The sequence below is a fragment of the Scomber japonicus genome, chromosome 11 (assembly GCF_027409825.1).
Source record: "Scomber japonicus isolate fScoJap1 chromosome 11, fScoJap1.pri, whole genome shotgun sequence".
Classification (NCBI taxonomy): Eukaryota; Metazoa; Chordata; class Actinopteri; order Scombriformes; family Scombridae; genus Scomber; species Scomber japonicus.
Window position 1 is genome coordinate 15,309,776 of NC_070588.1, and position 20,282 is coordinate 15,330,057.

The window sequence follows — 20,282 nt, forward strand, 5'->3', positions numbered from 1 at the left end:
TATTTCCTTTTTTTAATGTGATCACTGATAAAACATAATCCACTGATTTACTGTAGAAGAACAGTGACACATTGAGTAAATATAAGATGTATGGGATATTGAAACTCGCCAAATAAGATGACTGCAGGGATAAAACCTATGATTTCAGATATGAAGTATGAGTTACCTGGGAATCATAAGATTCACGGTGCCGACTGGTAATATCTCCATTGATTTCCCCCAGAATTTGTTTTTCCATCTTACATCTGAAAAATCAAGAACAATGTGCTGAACCTTCACATTCCTTCAGTTTTTCTCAAATGTGAAGAAATTTACTTTAAATCTATTCAAATTCATCTGGATATTAAAGAGGTTAATTGAGATGTGTTGGCTCTCTCCACTGAGAGTTCCCAAGTAGAAAATCCCTCACTAATTAGGTGTGTAACCTACCTTGCCAGAAGGTGAAGTTCTTCGACTCGCAGAGGCAGGCGGAGATGGGAGGGTGGTGGCTCACCTGGGAGAAAAGATCAAATAAAACCAGTCTGACAGCTGTTGTTGTTGAAATTACACATCATATAAATGTCTTTCAGTCTCTAAACAGAGAACATGATGCAAGACATGCAACCAAACAGTGAGTTCACTGCACAGCTGAAAAGCAATACGTGGATTAGTGGGTCAACAGAAAATTAAATAGCATCTATTATTGTAATTATTCTACAGTCTTTTCACAAGTGCAGCTCTTGATATGTGAATATTTTCTGCGTTTTCTGTCTTAAATGATCATGAACAAAATATTTTAGGCTTTTAAACTGTTGGTCAGAACAAGTGATTGAAAAATGTGCACCATCTTTTGGTAATGGGTATTTTTCACTATTTCACATCTTATAGACAAAACAGTTACTTGATTAATTCTAAAAAGTAAAAAGTATACTTTAAAATGATCTTTAGTTGCAGCCCTAGTTTACTGTACACCAGAAGTTATCCAGTGTGTGGTCTTGAAAAGTTCAGTGAAATGTGACTTAAAGCGCCTTTAGATTGTGCGACAGTTAATTGCATGTCACAGTGTGTGTGACACCTGTAGTAAAATCTTGGTTACAATCTGTATCAGACTGTACAGTATCAGTTTGAGGCTGTCAGATTGTGTGCTGTAAGGTGAATCTCAGCGTTACGATGTAAATAGATAAAAGTGTATGAAAGCAGAGGTGTGTCTTCAGCTTGTACCATCCATTTGTGCTGCTCTGATGAAGTTCTTCATCGTTTCACCGCCATCATTATGTTATCTGTGTGTTGCCAGTTCTCCTCATATTAAGGAGACTGAGAATGTGTTCTCCCCCTGAACTCCTACACTTACAAAATGTCACAGCAGCCAGTGTATTCTGTGTCATTTCATGTTGTATTCTGATTGGTCTCACATTTGTCGACTTTCATCTCAGATAGCCTTAAAAAGGGACCTTAAAAGATGTTACAACAGCAATGCAAATGTGTGTGTGACATGATTTCTATGAGAAGAGGAGGAGATATGCTGTATATAAACTCCCTCATTTGTACTGTTAGTAGTTATTCAGTTCAACCAAAAACAATACTGCAGTTATTTCTTTATAAACCAAATACTGCATGATCAAAAGTTGCAGTTTGCAAGCTCAACAGTGAACTGTGAAGCTCAATTTCTAAGCCAATCTGGAGTTGAAGTGCTTAAAAGACAGTTTCCGTGACACCTGGGCAAAATCCATCAGCTAATAAAGCTCATAGGATATGATTGAAAGCTTCAACAGCTATTAAATGGATCCTGTGGTGAAATTATTTTATCAGCTATTGTTGTCAAAGTCAGGAGTGAGTTTGATTATTTACTCTTGTGTTGTCCATCTTAACAAATATGCTGTAAAAGATCCAATTATCCGATTATCTCTGACAAAAACAAAAAATTACAAGAAGTACAAGAAAATACTGGTATTTAAAATACATGAAATATCACTAATAATCATAACATAATCTGTGCTCAAATGTACCTGTTCAGAGAAAAAACAGAAGCCCTTGTCTTCTCGAATACATTCATAAGTCTCTCCGAGTAGCGGGTTGAATGGCTTACTTCCTGCTCTGTAGTAAGTGGATGAGTAGCCTGAGATGGCAAAAGCAGCAACGAGAACCTGTCAGAGAGTCAGAACAACACAGCCAACATAAACAAGAGGATTAGCGGGCTCATATTAACAGGCTTTGTCATGAATAAGCTGAACATTAGTATGCACTGGGCGCTATCAAAAGGACAGAAGACGGATAAAAATAGGAGGATGCAAGGTCGACAGCTGCACTGCCGCGTACTGCCAACTCGCTGCTACACCTCTGAGTGAGAGATTATTTACGTTAGCTTGTCACCTCACATATGAACAAACAACACGTATGGAAAACATAAAAACACAGCAGAAACTTAAGATGTTAAGTCAGGAGATTCAACTTGAAAATCCTCAGCTGGAGATTCCTCTCTCAAAATCTGCTCCACAGAAGTGAACGTGCTTCATAAAGAGCAGTTAAGGGGGGTATTATGTTCTTCAGATCTAATACCTCACATGACTAACATTTGAGCTGTCAGAGTACTTGTGACTGACGGGTTCTTTACCATGCGTTCAAAGGGATCCTCGGTCTCAGCAGCCTTATCCAGCAGTTCGCTGTACTCCAGTTCCTCACACATGCGCTGCAGGGTGTTGAGAGGTTCGTTGAGCTCCACGGGCATGGACACTTTGGACAGGTCCTTGCCGATGTTGTTTCGCAAGATGTTCCAGAGGTTGATGTTGCTGGTGTCAGGACAGGGCGCCGGCAGGCAGGTACGCCGCCCGTTACGGAAGGAACAGCCAGCAAAGTCTCCATTGGCCACTGGGAAGAGATTACACTTCATAACTGCCCATACGTGCTACAAAATGATCTGTACAAGTTACTGCAGTTCTAAAATAAAATAAATATACATTTTTAATAATATACACATTTTATTATACAATTTACTGTATATTATAGAGCATTTTCAAAACCCAGGTTACTAAGTGCCTCACAGAAAGCAGCAAATTAAAATCAATGAGCTATAAAATAAAATAAAGTATAATAAGTTGGAAAATGTTTAGTTAATAAAAGACATTAACTGGACCAGAATAAGAAACCAATTTCAGTCATGTAAAATAAAAGAATTAAAGATGCCATTCAAGTAAAATCAGGATAAGCACTCTGAGAGAAAAGATATAAAAGATGATCCTCAAGACGATCCTGATTCAGCCAGCCTTAAAAAAGTCGGCACAAAGAAGGCATCCAAAAAAATGACATAAATGATTGTGTGAAAAAGGAAGAAGCTCAAACTCTGCTTAATTGTCATATCCACACGCCTGGACAATCACTGCGTGAAGTGGGTGTGAGTGTCACTTTCTGAAAGTAACAAAGTAACGTATTAAATTGTCGAATCCAGTGTCTGAAAGGTGCTGGATTAGGAGGTTTTAGATGCTGCTGTACCACTCAAAAAGCACTTTGGTTGAAATACACTGACACCTTTATTCCCTCACTACAAAGGCTCTTTCCCCTTGAGAAGCAGCTTTCTTGCTTCTTTGCAGTCTGGCATTTCCTGACTGAATGATTTCTTTTTTTTGTTGGCATCGTAAAGAGCCAATAGAAGCTGATAGCTCTGCACAAACTTGTTGCAGTAGGCCATTCTTCAGAGCATCAAAAACACTGTAATGACAGCTTGTCTACATAAAAAATGTGCAGTACATGTATTTAGACTTTTTTTCTTTCTTTCAATACTTACATTTTATGACATACTTAAATTTTTAAGCAATCCCTAAAAAATAAAAACCAGCTCAGTAATTTTTCCAGACACCTCAGACTTGTACAAGAACATACAATAAGTATTTTCATGATGATGACATACTATCTAAGCCTGTGTGGTATGTGACAGAGATGGAGGAGAGATATCTCATCCCTTCTCACACAGATAGCTTTCATAAAGCCAGAGAGAAGCCCTTGGCGTAGAGAAGCCCTGCAAAGTCAACTGCCTCAGCCATGCTGATAAATTAGCTTGCCAATACTGTACCAGTGTGTGTGTATGTGTGTGTGCGCGCACGTGGACGTTTAAGAAGAGGCACGGATAATCCACTGAGTGGGATCCCCTCCTACATTAATTTTGCCCTTTTTCTAACTGAAAATTACAGATGCTTCGTGTAGGTTAGTGATGGTGCAGAATCAGACCTACTTTGTCTGGAGACGTTATCAGTCACACTGGCGTTGTCCTCCGAAATGTTATCGCTCACATCACTGACATATGACTCATCGTCTGAGCCCTGCGAGGGAAACAGGTATGGAGTGGAGTGAGTCAGTGCAGTAGAGTACAACACAGTTTCTGATTGAGTAGCAGACAGCTTTAGCCATACACATGCACACACGCTTGCTGCAGTTTGTCAGTGGCTAACAAACTGCAACAGTCGCCAGCTATCTGTCCTACTGCAGTAATCATAAGATGAGACACTGCAGCATTTTCATGCTTTATATATAGCAAACACAATGAGGCCATTGACGCTGCAAAAGAGGAGTATAGTATGGCCACTTGCTGTAATGGCTTCCATTACAGTGGCCTACTGCTGGTGAGGGTTTGGCCAACAGTGGGTGTGAATGAGGCTGCCTTTCGAGCTACAGGATGGGGTTTGATGAATTTCCTTGGTGAGTAATCCTTCAGCATGGCTCAATCTATGCCTGGGGAGCCATAATCCTTAATGGTTCCACAGAGACTGCATGTATTTGAAGCTGGCTGTTCAGAGCAGGCAGAAATGATTGTTTCAAGTGATGGACTAAACTGCTTTCTTAAACAAAGCAAGAAGCTACAAATCCTGAGGTACAGAAGAGTGTTATAATTTTAGGTTTTAGACCTCAGGGCAGATTGAAAAGGGGTGCTCCTGTCTGCTTTTGTTTAACTTTTTCATTATATGCTACCTTAACCTCTCATGGAGCTCTCATTAAAAGGTAATTCCAGTATTTTTCAGCCATTATGCTGCTGCAGGTGGTTAGTTACTGTGTTAACTATCTTTATCAGACACTTACAATACCAATCTGAGCCTGTCAGAGTGGCTAAAACAAGGCACTAATGTCCCTATTAGTCACTTAGACCCCAAATGATGGGAAAATAGGTTGAAAAATACCCAGATTACCCTTTATTTGCTGACTGACTCCAGCTCCACCACAGTGATGTTTAACTCCCTCCCTCGATCCACTTCCTCATTGTTCATGACATCATTTTTCAAAAACTCAACAGCCACTTCCCCCCGTTATACCTCATTCTCCGATGAGCTGGCTGACAGAAGCACTTCCTGGGCATCAAAGAACTCGGAGACAGACTCCGACATGGAGAGTCGGCTCTCATTAGAGGCCTGCTGAGTCAGAGGGATCCCCATCTGTTCCACAGCCTGCGGGCAAACACATGCAAACGCATGAGTCCTTCACTGTTCCTTGCTATGACGACAGGTTTAAGAACCAAAAGGTGCCTGAGCAAAAACAAACCGCATAAGAAGACAACATAGCGTTCATTTTATAGCAGGTGTATCCTTGCCAGAGGGTGAGCACCCATCCATTTCTAATTAGCTATTTCTTCCATTAACCTTGATGTCAGTTTCTGCATAGAATAATGATCCTTTAAGCTCACCTGCCAGCGCGTAATGGAAAAAACATCAATCTATAATGACAGGAATCAATAGTGCAATTGACAAACACAGGACGCAATCTCAACGACTACCTGGACAGCCTCTGAGTCCGCTGTTTTATCAATGTAGCAGTCAGATATTAGTACTGTCAGCGACAAACTGACCACAGTAACCTACCTCATCAGGTGTCGAGATGATGTTCACACTGACAACTTGTTCTGTCAAGACTGATTCAGAGTGGATGCGGTTGAGTCGGGTTCGAAGTTCTGCGTTTTGGGACAGGGCCTGAGTAATTAAAAAAACCTTTTTATTTGCTTTTTGTTTTAATAAGCTACAATGAACTTGTTAACAAACAGTTGCCTACTGTATTTACATATCCATCGGATACTGAGCAAAATTAGCACTGATTAAGTTATCTGGAGTTATATCTGGCTACCTGGTGAATCTAAGTCCGATAGTCACTCTCTTTAGCTCTGTTTTTGGTCTCCACCAATTCCTGAGGAAAATATTTGGCTCTTTAGCTGCTAAATGCTCCATTATGTTCACATGCTAGTTACTGACTGTTTGCTGTTTGGTGCTGAAAAAAAGAGCTGAAAGACATTAAAATGGTGGCCAGAGCCAAGGAGAACTGCAGAGTCAGTGATAATTTTCTGTGTGTTCATCACTATGATTGACCACTTTCACATAGAAGAAGCCATCGTTGTGATCCATTGTCAATGTATAAATATTCATTATAGTATGCTTATAGTAAGTTTGTGTATACATGTGAAATAAAATGTCAAAAAGACAAAGTTGATTAACTTCCCTCAGGGATTAAAATACATGACACCAGCAGCTGTAGCCATGACAACCATGACTGAGCATGACCTCCAGCCTGTGACAACACTGTCACACAAATATCCAATTAGGAACAAAGCAGCGATAAAGCAGCAGAAACATTTTGCCAAAATGATGTCAACTGTTAACAGAGGAACAATCCAATTAAATCACCGGGGTAGAGAGACAGCCCTGAGGAGGAGAGTTAATGAACTGCACGGCACATTTCTCTCTCTCACCAATTAATATGGGAAAAGATGATTGGACTTTTCATGACTCACTTGCCTCTGCTCTCGTCTCCACACATCATCTTTTTTTAAATTGTGATTACTGTAACTGCTCAGAATAAACTTGAGCTTGTGCGTCTCATCATCAACACATCGTATAACATGACAACTACGAAATGTGTTTGAGTTCACAGACATATTAATTATATGTTAAGACAGCATCATGCTTAGCACTTGAATATGTCCAACAAAGATTCAGACTGAATAACTCTAAGATTAAAGAGAAAGAGGTATCATGAGTAGACAGTTCATTACCTGTGACAGAGACTTCCTGAGAGAGTTGATCTGGGTTGACTGGTCTGACTGCTCCTGGTCACACAGAATCTGTTTGATCTTTTCTTTCTCTATAGCCACGGTGTTGAAGGCTGACTTCAGCAGAGAGTGGACTGCAAAGAGATGGGACAAAAAGAAATAATTATCCTTCCCCACTCCCACAGTATTTCTCAGTTGCTTTGGCTCAGTCTGAAAATGGAAATGGTTATTCTCAAAATGCAGTGTGAAATTCTCCCTTCTATTCTTCATTTTCTCAAACCAGTTTTTTACATTTCTTGTTACTTAATATAAAAATGTTAAAGTACAGTCATCGTCAGTTGACCCAGTGGTGCATTGAGTTAGACTAGCCTGTCCTGACTTAAGCAATGACAAAGGTAGATTTCATTTTGGTGCTGACACATGATGCAGGTTTAATGTTTTGAATGAGTGACAACCTTTTGCAGGATGTTGTGTTGCACAATATTTATTTATATCTATTGATGTGGTGATTGCTCTCAGTTCTTCAGAAAAACGTTTTTTTGGTAGCTTTAGCTGTAGTTAGGATAACACTGTACTTACCAAATTAATTACTAAGATCTGGTAACATGGTGAGATTGATGGATGGATTGGGTGGCTGGTAATCAGTACTAAATCCAGACTCTCTGAACTATTATATTTGGAAGTAAAATAAAATAAATGAAATCCAAGTTGTGACAAACCAGAATAATTGAACTAATAACCCCTGAAGCCTGCGGCCATGCATGCTGCCTGCTTACCTTTCTGGGCAATAGTGCAGAATTCCTCCTGAAGTTTAATGTAGTCACTGGCGCAGTCTACACTATCTGTCAGCCGTGAAACAGGGGGCTGAAAGTCCACCAGCTCTGCACACAGGTTGGGGTTGGATGAGTGGAGGCGGATGGGGGACATGCTGGCAGAGAGAGGGACCTGGAGAGAGATCACAACCACAGAGGACAGCTGTCAATCAACTGGGAGGCACAGTAATGTTGTTGTTGTATGTCTGACCGAGAACCAGTATATACTGTAATAGTACCATTGACCATTTAGTCATCTGATATGTCACTGGAAATGTATTGACCTTACAAAACTATCACCATACAGGAGGTCCAGTTTTTTATTACCTCTAGTGACACCAAAGGTAGAATATTGAGGATGCTTTATATTATATAATGTATCTGTTCATTAAAGAAAAGTGTTTAAAACTCCCTTCAGCATGGTGGTGGATTTAAAGAAAGAGTCAAGTACATGAAAAGTGTCTGAAAGCATATTTCAAATCTTTTCAGGAAGCACAGATTAATGTGTTAAGCAAAATAAGGGTAAATTAGTAAAAATGGAAAAATAAAATAAAATACTGAGGCCATGACACAACACATTCACAAATGCCAAATAAAAGAACAAAAAAAAGACATTTTGTCCCAACTGTGTATGTGTGAAGAAAGCAGTCGAATTACACTTTACATTTCATTTTTGGTCAAGAGCACTTTAACTAGACATAAAAGCTCATAGATGAGTTTGAATCACTGAGAGTTACTGCAAAAATCCTGTGTGTGTGTGTTTGAGTTGTAGAAATCTTGAGAGAGGTACCTGAAGCTGGAATTTTGGATCTTTGCCGACACTTTTTGTTCGCCATCTTCTGTTCAAGCGCTTTTCTTTCTTTGACAATTCTACACAATTGGTCTATGTGGCACACGTGGATCAGAATATGCAAAAGTGTGGTTAATAGGACAAAACGCATCACAAATACATAAAGCATATGTTAACAGACACACAATTGATTGCAGTGAAATGACAAAAATAGATGACATTCCCCAAAAATGAGTTGCAAACAAAATTTAGAGGCAAATGGAGTGCGCGGTGTTAAGAAAATGCAAGTCAGTTCAGTCCAAAAAATAAAATTTACTAGATTCTGAACAGCTAGAGGAGTGGGCAGATGTTTTGAAAGCATTGCTGAATCCTAATGAGAGTGAATGCTGAGGTGTTAAAAGACTGCACTTTTCTTAGACTGACACACCTCAATCATTACCTGAGTAATAACAGCTACAGACCACCTCCACACACACACACACGCACTGCAGATAGAAACCTGTAAATGAAACAGTAATTGAATTGCCTCCCCTGCTCTCTGTATAGCATGTAGGTGTTTGTGTGTGTATGTTTAACCTGCATATCTGTGAAGTTGGGCGCTGACTGTGTCCTTTGTAGAATCTCCAGACTCTGCAGTAGCCGGCTTAGCTCGGTCAGATTGGACTGGCATCGTGCAAGCTCTGAAAAATGAAATTCACACCCACACGAACACATTCAGTATTACAGCATGTGTCATGAAATGGTCATCAATACACCTCTCATTGTTTGAAAGACTTATTGTAAAGCCTGAGGCGTGATTTAAACCTCCCCTTTGTGAAATCAGATTGGTTCCAGGCATATGAAGGAAAATTATCCTCACCCTCTGCACATTTGTCCATTTCCTCTGATTCCTGCAGCCAAGCTACCACCTTACTCTGGCCGTTACTATAGGAAGCAGGCAGGCTGCTGTTGCTGCTGTTATTGGGGACCACCGGCTGCCACGGCAAGCTGCTGGGCTTGGCCTGCTGTACAGTGATAAGAGAATAGACACAGAATTACACACCGTCAGTTTGAATGTATTTAGTAGTAACTTTGCAGTAACATGCGTAACACATGAAAGTCAAATTATAGATGTTTCTTCAGTAAAGTTAAATAAAATAAAGTCCCTTTCCACACAAAAATGTGCTTTGTTTATTGGTTATTAGTTGTTTGCGCTTTATGCATAGTTTGACACTAGAGGGCTGTTTTCACATTCATCTGATGAAGGGCAAAAGTTTCTTTGCACCAACCTTAAATCTCAGTTTAAGAACATGTATCTACAAACAGGATTTGTGACATCAAACTGGTTTAGAGCCAATCAGTATGCAACTTCCACATGTGTGATGTGGAAACTTGAAGCCTCCAGTGCACATACACTAAGAATGGACTTTTCAAGGAGGTGAAAGACATCTTGTGTCCTGTAGTTGAATTATTTAGTATACATAATATTTGCATATTCCTAGGACCTGGAATTTCTAATGTGGGACAAGGAGAAGCAGTCATTTCAAGGATTTTGACCCACCTACAATAGCTGCAGTTTAGTTATTGAGCAGCCAACAGACTCGTTGTTTTCTATAACTCTGTCACTGCATTGAACTGCATGAAAGTGCACTGTGCCTTTGATCATTTTAAAATAATAGTACAAAATAAGTTAATGGAATAGAGCAGGTTAAATAAAATGAAGGCGTCAAGAATGAGGTTTCAATATCTGCAGTTAGGTGTAAGTACAGCTGCTATGTTGAAGCATTCTTTTTTTTGATAGTTGACAGACAGGGAATAATGAGAGAGAAAGGGGGGTGTGACATGCAGGAAAGGTCCTCCGGCCATGATTCGAACCAGGGTCTGCTGTGTACTCTTAACCACTCGACCACCTGCACGCCCTGTGTTGAAGGCATTCTTAAGCTTGTGCAGGAGACTTTGAATGTATTCCTCTCTAAGTCTTTGATGTTGCAGTTAATTCTGACTCTTGGATTTGAGTCTTTCATTTAAGCTGTTCTTCTGGGGGAGCTCATCAGGGTGAAGCAGCTGCTCTGAATCTAGATCTGGCCTGTGTGAGGCACAGACACACACTCCCAGGAGAGCACTTCTGCACTGGCAGCATCTTCACATTTACACACAGTTAGGACACATTGCCAAAGATCAAAGACACTTCACACTGAACTGGAAACAGTCTAGACAAACTACAATTTATGTTATCTTAATGATCTGGGTGCAATTACCTCACAGCATTACTGCATTAGACAGATATCTGTCTACACATTCACTGCCATTAGTCTAGCAATCAGCCACATAATACAGCAGGCAGATCAGGGCCAAAAACATTGTGGAACACGTGTTTAAATCACATCTACTAAAACAATGGTTTTGGCCATCAGTATTTTTATATAAATGTAACTATGAAATGAGTGTAAATTAAGATAAAACATTGCACACCACAAAGTGATCAGTATAAAGATGTCAGCTGTGGCAGATCACAACCGAACAACAAACTTTTATCTGACCTGACTGCCTGTCATTACTGTGAATGTCCAGTGACTTTTACTTCCTTGCTTGTGGATGATATTTTGGTGCACTATCCCAGTTTCCAGTAAAAATCAATGAGGCGAACTGTCATTTCCAAAGACATAGCCTTCTTTAATAAGTTACTGCACTCTGCTCAGAGCAGGCAGAGAGCGAGACTACATTTAAGCCCGTAATAGTATGAAAAATAGTCTGACTTCTCTGTTAAGAAAGGTCCATTATCAACATCAAATCTAATGATGCTATGAAGTAAAAGAGTGCAATTTCTAATTCCGTAAAAGCCAGTTGGAAAATATTTTCTGAATTTAATCAAGATTTTCTGGCAATTTATAAGCACTAAAAAGCACTATGTGGGGGTGGGGGGGGGGTTCACCTTGGCTTCATGTACCACACTGGGGGCAGGTTGGGGTGACTCTATAGCAGTCGGTGGAGGAAACGTTCGCATGGTGGCCTCCCGAGGGGATCGCACAATTTCATTCTGGCGGTAAAGCCGGTGATGACGCAACTTGGACACCCAGGCATCAAAAATGTCTTGAGATTTGACCTGAAGAGGAAGAAGACATAGAACACATCTCTCATCCGCTGACCTTCTGTTTATCAGTACTGTAATGATAATATTGACTCTTTCCCTCAGTGTTACCTTCAGGTGATAGATATGCTCCTCAGTGTCCAGGTCGATTCGACGGGCCCTCTTTTTGATGGACATGACTGAGAGGCCGACATCAATGCTGCCATGCAGTTTGCCTTTCTGGATCTGATGCAGGTGACAGATACACATTTCAGTTAGTCATATTTTTTCACACCCTAAAATGTGAGGAAACCAAAGAATCCCCCAAGCTGTTGATCATAACTGTAACATTTCACTCTTAAGACCCTTATCAGACTCTAGAACTGAAACAAATCAATCAATCAGCCAATATTTTTGTCTTATATGATATTACAGGACAAGGCTGCTACATTGTACATTGTAAATGACTTCAGTACAAAGTCAAGAGGTTGTGATATGTAGCACAACAAGCCAGGTAAGCTCTGTACCGTACACAGAACCCACCACTCTGGAGCTGTTTCTAATCAAACTAACATGCCCAAAACTCTTTGGGGTGAAGTAACATGTCACCTGGTGCATCTGGGTAACCCAGTGACATGTTTTTAGTATTTTGTGGACAACAATAGAGGTCTATGGCATAGATGGATAAGACAAATCAGGCTTCGGATACACACACAATACTGTAAGTATGATCAATTCACTTTTTGGTTTTGCTTTGCACATGAGATTTGTTGACAGTAAGAAAAATATAAAAAATCACCAGTCTTATCCTTTAAAGTCGTTAGCTTTGATTGCAATTAACAAGCAGTTAATCTACTCTTCAACTATTGAAATAAAATAATAATTAACAGATGAATCAACAATGAAATGGTAGTTAGAGCTCTACAGCAGAAACTTGTACTGATAATCATTTATGTACTTGAACTTGTACTGAATTGTGGTTAATGAAGTGATCCAAGTTGTGTTCTTTGGTTTCTTCGCAATCATCTCTAAGTGCGTCCAATTCTCATTTTTTTGTCAGTTTGATCTTAGTTTTCAAGTGACATGGCGTGCTGAAACATTTTGAACATCATGACCCTCACTGCAGATGTTTTTGCTGACTCATTGCCAAGCCAAGCTGATGTCAGGCCAGACTGCCCTGGTTCTGCCTGTGGGTTTAAGTCAGAGTTACTTACATCAATGGGGGACTTGGAGTACTTTAGGATACCATTGTCCAGAACAAAAAAACGCTGCGGAGAAAACATGCACACAGAAAAAAAGTGTTAGTTAAATACGAGGGAGGGCACACATTTAATATAGATCACATCTGAGATCATGTATTTAGAGCTGTAGATTCAACATAAATGCAATGTTGTCTACAGTTTATTCTCTCAATATTAACTGTGGGAGGTTAACACAGTGCGCTCGGTGGTGTTGTGCGTCTAAATATGTGAACATCAGGAACTGGTTTCAACTGGTGCTCAAGTGTTTTGAGGAAACAATAGTTAAGCTGATGCTGAAGGCGGTGGCTTCAAAGGAAGTATCGTTTAAGTGCTTTAGACAGAGGCCCAGAGAGGGTAAAGCAAGGTGCATGAAAAGGGGAACTTCTTTTAAGCAATAGCACTTTACTGAACAGCAGACTGTTTAACATTCTGGGAGCAGTGGTGTTAAAGTGTTTTTCCAGTAACAAAAGCTATTGTGCCTACCTTGTGCCAGCCTTTCAGGGGCCATTTCCGTTTCTTCAGCATAAAGCCCTCGTGTTTATCTGGCCTCTGGACGTTGCTCTGACCAATTTTCAGCCCCTCAATGATTTCCCAGCTGTCTGCCTCCTAGAGAAGAATAAAAATACAACGCTGTGTCAGAACTAATCTACTCACACCGTCAGAGTAAGAAGAAAAGAGGAGAAACACTTGCTGTAATAAAAAAAAAGGTGTTCCTGTCACGTCTGTAATCTGACTGACAGGAAAACAGTAGAAAAGTTGACTCTTCTTTATTCTTTTCGTGTGTACTATGCATTTACAGAAATACTGCCCCATTAAAATTACTCTCGCTCTCTCAGCATTTCCACTCCATTAGCTTTCTCCTGACTTTGCTCTTCCTGCCTCTAGTGGATCTGTAAATCAAAGTGACGTCTCTGGAGTAGAGGGATGGCAGGGTCAGGCGGGGACAGGTAAGACATCACACCGTTGTCCACTGTCAGGGGGTGGGAGGGAGCATTGGGAACCACGGGATCACAGCTTGGATGGAAGCAAAGTTGAATGTCTCATAACAGGAAAGGCTTGTCACTGTCCTGCTGTACTGGCCTTACATGACCCATCTGGTTTGTCCTGACTTAGAGTTTAATAAAGGGAAACTGACACAGGTGATAGATCTGCTAAATATTCAGCAATAACAGAGTTGGAGAGAGGAGTTCCGGGAGGAGTTTGACATGTTGGAGCACAGCAAGCGTAACTTATCTGAAAGGTTTTTATTCATGGCTGAATATTATATCAACCCTTGTGAAATTTCAGAAAGAGACTTCTCCTTGAGCGAGACTTGATTACACACAATAATAAACAGACCGGGTCAAGCGAAAGGTAAAGAAAAATGTTTATTTCTCTGTCAGGTCCTTTCTGTAATGTTGTCAGCGGGAAAAAAAGCACTTTTAGTGGATGTACATTGAAGGTGAACAATTGCCTGTCGGATTACATTACAGCCCATTTTGCAACCCATGGCTGCAGCGCTCGATTCTGGACCGATTTCAAAAGTGGCTGTCCCCATTAGTCACTTAGACACAAGTTTAGAGTGGGTTTACTTTTTGGCTAGCGTACCCCTACATTTCCCAGAATGCCTTTAAAGATCCTAAAATGTGCTGAAGTCCAACATAAACACAAACTCTTTTGTCAAAGTTATAACGGTATAATGGTTTTTCTCTGTGTTCGTCTTACTGCTTTGAAATAGTCGGAGCTCAGTTAGTAAAGGTCAATGTACATCTGTGCACTAATCAGGATATAGAAACATTTGGATAAAATCTGATGCTGATGCTGCCAGGCTGCTGTCAACAAAATCTGATTAAAACACATCTACACAGTCCTTGCAGAGGTTTTGATTGTTAAACACTTGAGAAATAAAAATGAACTTTCTCTGTTGCTTATCTAGTCAGGTATGGAACCATTCAAGACCCATATATAGTTAGGTCCCTCTGCACTTAAAAGATATGTTTTTCTTTGTGTTCTTTCAGTTGGATGTTTGAGCTTCACTGTGCACAATGATGTATGTGCAGAGTTTGACACCAGAAAGCTGTTTTCACATTCATCAGCTGGAGACTTTGAGCAGTACTATAACTACAGGCAACTTACATACAAGTGTGATGTGGAAGCTTGAAGCGTCTGGTGTGCACACACTAAAAATGGACTTTTCAGAAGTACAGGGCATCTCATGTCCAGCAGTTAAACTTTTGAAATGAAAGATTCCAGAGGGAGACGAAGTCATTGTAAGGAATTTAATTTAACATAATTGTACTTTTTTTTGAAGAACAACCATATCAGATTAACATTATTATTCCAACCAGTAAATATAGCAGTATCACAGGACATCAAGAGTTTTTGTATTTGATAAAAAGAGAGAGTGGCAATGTTTGATCACAGTGCAGTCAATGCAATATGTCTTCTGGCTGCACTGCATTATGGTTTTAAAAAGCTTCAAGTTTCAACTTTGTTGAAATATCTCAACATGACATGAAGTACTTATTATTAGACAGTTATGATGAAATGTATGAAATGTAATGCAATTATAAACAATATAGTAGAAGGGAGTTCGATTTTCAATTTCATGTGGCAGAGCCTTTACAGCAAAATTCACGGCTTAACATGCACAAGCTTCTCTGCCAAACCAAATATTAGCCTGTGGCTCTTCCCTGCACTGTGTGAAGTCACAACCATCCAGACAGCTCCTTTAAGTGTGCGTGATAAGGACACCCGACCTTGGTTTGCAGAGCATTTAACAAAAGGAGACAACAGCTTGTTTAATGTAATGACCAGGCAGACAGATCTGTCCTGTAATGAGGTCATGTTTCTTGAGTGGCTGCACCCCCTGCTTTCAGTGGCCTTGTGTGCAACTGGGGGGCAAGTAAAGTAACACAACTTCATTTGCAAAATGTATTTCACCATTCAAAGCAATCATATCTTAAGAGGAAGTGGCTTCCTCATGCTCAAAGCCATTAGGTCATTATAAGTTGAACAACTCAACTGTATAATGTTGCCATAGAGCCAGTGAAATGATCAATACATCAATGCTTCTTTATTTAGACTATGACGGCCTTTCACATGACAATAATCCTCCCTAACTGGCAATAACAAGCAGCCGTCTAAAAGAAACCCTTTCCCCACAAACCTGCTGTGTGTTATCTTCATCACAACAAACAGAATTTCAATGGACTCTAAATTGATAAATCAATATTTCACTAAATAAAGAATTGCTTGTGCGGTCAATATCGAGTGCACTTTCCTGGGCATTATTTTAAGATCCGAATCAACAGATACCTCCTGAGGAACAGTCCACTCTCCAAGTAAAAACCCAAGTTCATGCCAGTTACTGGTGTATATGGAAATTACCGCTACAGTCAGAGGATTTGCTTTGTTATTTGACCCTGAAAACAGAACTGAATTAAGCCAAAGTGATTTCCTGTACTCTGCTCGTATTCATTGATCTCGCTGCAGAACAATTGAAAGTTGAATGAGTGTGTCGCTCTTGGTAAGTTTACTCCTTTAATGTAGGATTGTTGTGGCAGATTCATTCATGTCTGCTTTTCTGTGTCAAGATTTTAAAATGGTTTGTTCGCTAAGCTTGTTCTTTGATACTGGGTGACTTTTCCTTGATTTCGCTTTTATTTAAATCTGGATAACATTTCCTGCACTCTGTTTTCACTGTGTGACTTAAAAAAAAAGACATGTCAGATTAAAAAAAAAAAGAAGACAGCGAACGGTGAAAGAAGTTGCATAATCCTACATAATCCTCAACTGAATCTATCAAAGAGTCTACCTGTGTCAGTTTCATAAGTCAAGTCTTACAGGATGCAACACCTGCACTGACACTCAGCTCTGTGGAGCTTTTATTACTGCAATAAATCAAACTATTACAGTTAAGGTCTCACTGAGCAAGAGAGAGGACAAATACTCTTCGGGGACACCTTAGGCTAAATCAGCCCTATAAATATCAGTACAAGAGCCCACTTCTGATGGCAAGTTTGTCTTACACATCCATGGACACTGATTTACATGTGGGGTAAAAGTGCCTACTGCGGCAGATTGCTGAAATAGGACTGACTGATATTAATCTTAACAGTTCCATGATCTTAAAGAGGTTGCGCTGCGTAGAACAACATGACTAAAATCTAAATTAAAATCTAAACATTCTCTATCTTTAATCATTTCACTTTATTTACCTTCAGTGTATTCTCATTGCAATAAAACATAATGGTGTAATAAAATATAAAAAGCAGTAGAGCTGCAACTCATGATTCTTTTCATTACCTTTAATCATTCATCTTAATTATTTTCTTGATTAATAGTAATGTTAGATATAGTAACAGTTTGTTAGATAATTGTTAAAAATGTCCACTGTAGTTTCCCACAGCTCAAGGTGACATTTTCAAATGTCTTGTTTTGTTTGACCAGCAACCCACACAACCCAAAGATATTTAAGCTTGCATTATGTGAAACAGAAAAAAACAATAAATCTTCACATTGAGAAGCTGGAACCATCAAATGTTTTGGCATTTCTGCTTTAAATGTGAGATAAATCAATCATCAAAACGGTTGCAGCTTTAAACACTATTAAATAACAACACAGACCAAATCTTTCATGAGATGTAAATCGAAGCAGCAGTCACAGTTTAGAGAAGATGGCTACAGAAGCCTAGAATGGTCAAGTTTGAAATAAGTAGATTTTATCATATTATCTCGAGTTATCCTTATCTCATTAAACCCTGAAAATTAAAGGTCATTTTAAGAAAATGAGATTGTGAGTTAATTTAATTAAAGAAAACTACCTCTTGTTTATTCAAGGTAAGTGTTCCTGTTATCCCACGATAACGAATTTGTGATCTAAAGATGAGGTATACATTCAAAAAATTGCAACTACTTCAATAGATGGCATAGACTGGCCTGTCTGAAGTTTTATTTATGTGAAGATGAATTCTTAGCCTGTGCCTGTGATTATTTTTCAACTGACAACAAAATCCTACATTTTTTGTGCTATTCCATATAAATGCCTCAACTGTCTATGGAAACAGCAGAGGGAGATATGGTTGGAGTGTACTAATTTTAGAAGTTATATGTGGGGTTGTCTGAGGCTGAGAGTGGGTGGTGAGTCATTCAATGTTGAGAGGTAAGACATTTATAGTATTTCTTACTGTATGTGTGTATCTCATCATTTAAAAACGATGGGCAGAGTCTTTCCATTATGTAGCTGTGTGATTTCACTAAAATACCAAATACTAAATATTTAAAGATGCAACATACAGTATGTGGCTTCCTGTTGTCTTTCCACTGTGTAAGAACATACTGTGCTATGAAACCTTAGTCTTTTAAAAACTGTAACATGCTCTCACTTTATCTTCTACAATCACCACTGAACAATAGTATTTCAGCAACTAAAAACCACAGAGGACTTGTTGTGAGGATGGATTTCACTGCAGTGTCCTGACTAAGACAGTGGGACGCTAATGCATGAGAAGCTAACACCCTGAGAGTGTGAGAACAGAGCAAACACCACAGATTTATTTACAGACTTACAATCAACATGTGTGACCTGCTGGTTTATAAGACAGAAGTTGATGACTGATTGATTCAGAAAACATCAAACCAACCAAGAATTGAGTACATGTTGCTCGTCCCTGGAAAAAGTGGTCTAAACCTAAACTCAAAGTCCACTTGTTCAAGATGTCATGATGAGGTGCACCTGACTTCGTCTTCTGTTCAGTCTATGTTTTGGACTTTGGTTGAAATCTGATTCTGAATTCATCACTTTTTATTCTTGGCATCCTTCCTGATAAAGTATCAAACAATAAGCCACAACCTCCACAAATCTAGCAACAGAGAAAAAGGGGTTATAGTTGTTTATGTCTAGGCAAAAATCGTGGCAAAATTTCAGCTAAGAACAAAAATAAACATAGAAAGGCTTAATAGGATTAGAGCCACCTCTGTGTTTTCCTGTTTTTTGCCAGTTTATTTCTGTCCTCTGTCAGGATCCTCTCCTCCTTTTTGAGTTGGTCTGTTTATTTAATGTAAAACATACCTTTTTTAAAACAGCTACTATCTGATCTTACAGCTACTGATAATTGCATAAAGGTTGTTAACTATGTATAAATGTAGCCAGTTTCCTTTCAACTTTGAAAACTGTCTTACATATTTCCCACGAACACAGCGAGTGATTCTATGCTGCTCTCCTTCTATCTCCGGCCCACAAACATCTTATCTGACCAGGAAATAACAAGTAGCAACAGAAAAATTGATAGCTGCAGCGACATCCTGGATCAATGTTTAAAGTCTTCATCCGCAAACTTCAAGTGTGAGTGAGTCTGTGCTTACAGTAGTGATCAACAGAGAGGAAAGTGACATGTATTGATTTGAAAATGGGGGCTGGATCTCATTAAGGCTTCCCCCCAACAAAATGCCCTGCTCTCATTTTTCCTCAAAAAGGCACAGCTGAGCTAGCTAAGGTATTTTCTCAGTGTCTACTCTGCTTCCTCAGGATGTCCCGGGGGAAGATGTATAGTATATACTCTACAACAGACCACTGACAATGTGTAAACCTGCACAGAACCTACTGAGCAGACAGTAACGCAGAATAACGCTATCAGACAAGTTAATACACAAACAAATGCAGGCAAAACTTAACTTTGATCATCTCAATCATCTCAATAAAGTTCAGAGTCAGGTATCTATATTAGAGACGTTACAAATCAGTAGTAGTAGTATTTAGTCTGAAAACATTGCTCTTTTTTGGGCAAGAAGCCCCTCACTACAAGCTAGAAGTCAGGGTGGGGCTACCTGCTGTTCACATGGGGCGGGGCTACACATTTAGTACTGCCCACCAACCCAAAAACCCAGCTTAGTAGCTGATTGCTGATTTTGTTTAAATAAATGTTCATGTCAATCTTACAAATTTATGATAACTCCAGCAAATACAACACATTATAAGTCTACAGCTTTTAGCCATCAGCATTTCAGAGATTAAAGCCATCTGTTTATTGCTAAGAAACTGTTGCTTAACTTTTTGGGTGATAAGACAATTAGTCCTACCCCTACTTCCAACTTGCAGTGAGGGGAACTTGTCTTGAGTACCTCTATCTTTTATTAAAGGGAAGGATAATAACTGAAATGTAAATAGGTTTAACAGCCAGTGTCTCTTGTCATTGAAATATGCATGTGATGTCCTTTCTTTCCTTACATATTTTCTTTTTTTTTTATATAGATCTAGTAATGGAGAGTTGATGGTGGACAGAAAACAAGGGGCAATGACATGCAACAGGGGTCTCAAGCTCGAGTTCAGCCAGGGACGTGCTCCCTCCTTATACATTTTTATAAGAGAGACGGTTTAACCAAACAGCAGAGTGTCGAACTGTGTCTTTGAAAAACACAC

At 39.4% G+C, this 20,282-nt stretch overlaps 1 protein-coding gene across 1 annotated transcript in view; it reads right to left on the reverse strand.

Annotated features, from left to right (window-relative positions):
• osbpl6 (oxysterol binding protein-like 6) overlaps positions 1 to 20,282 on the reverse strand; it is a 35,321-nt gene that overhangs the window by 2,992 nt on the left and 12,047 nt on the right. The window contains exons 3-18 of the mRNA XM_053328227.1: positions 13,367 to 13,489; positions 12,857 to 12,910; positions 11,775 to 11,888; positions 11,508 to 11,678; positions 9,456 to 9,600; positions 9,173 to 9,276; positions 8,597 to 8,689; positions 7,771 to 7,939; positions 6,998 to 7,128; positions 5,817 to 5,924; positions 5,274 to 5,405; positions 4,202 to 4,289; positions 2,591 to 2,844; positions 1,986 to 2,123; positions 430 to 493; positions 167 to 245 (exon numbers count right to left, since the gene is read on the reverse strand). Of these exons, the coding sequence (XP_053184202.1) occupies positions 167 to 245; positions 430 to 493; positions 1,986 to 2,123; positions 2,591 to 2,844; positions 4,202 to 4,289; positions 5,274 to 5,405; positions 5,817 to 5,924; positions 6,998 to 7,128; positions 7,771 to 7,939; positions 8,597 to 8,689; positions 9,173 to 9,276; positions 9,456 to 9,600; positions 11,508 to 11,678; positions 11,775 to 11,888; positions 12,857 to 12,910; positions 13,367 to 13,489 (1,967 nt within the window). The remainder of the gene's footprint in view (positions 1 to 166; positions 246 to 429; positions 494 to 1,985; positions 2,124 to 2,590; positions 2,845 to 4,201; positions 4,290 to 5,273; positions 5,406 to 5,816; positions 5,925 to 6,997; positions 7,129 to 7,770; positions 7,940 to 8,596; positions 8,690 to 9,172; positions 9,277 to 9,455; positions 9,601 to 11,507; positions 11,679 to 11,774; positions 11,889 to 12,856; positions 12,911 to 13,366; positions 13,490 to 20,282) is intronic.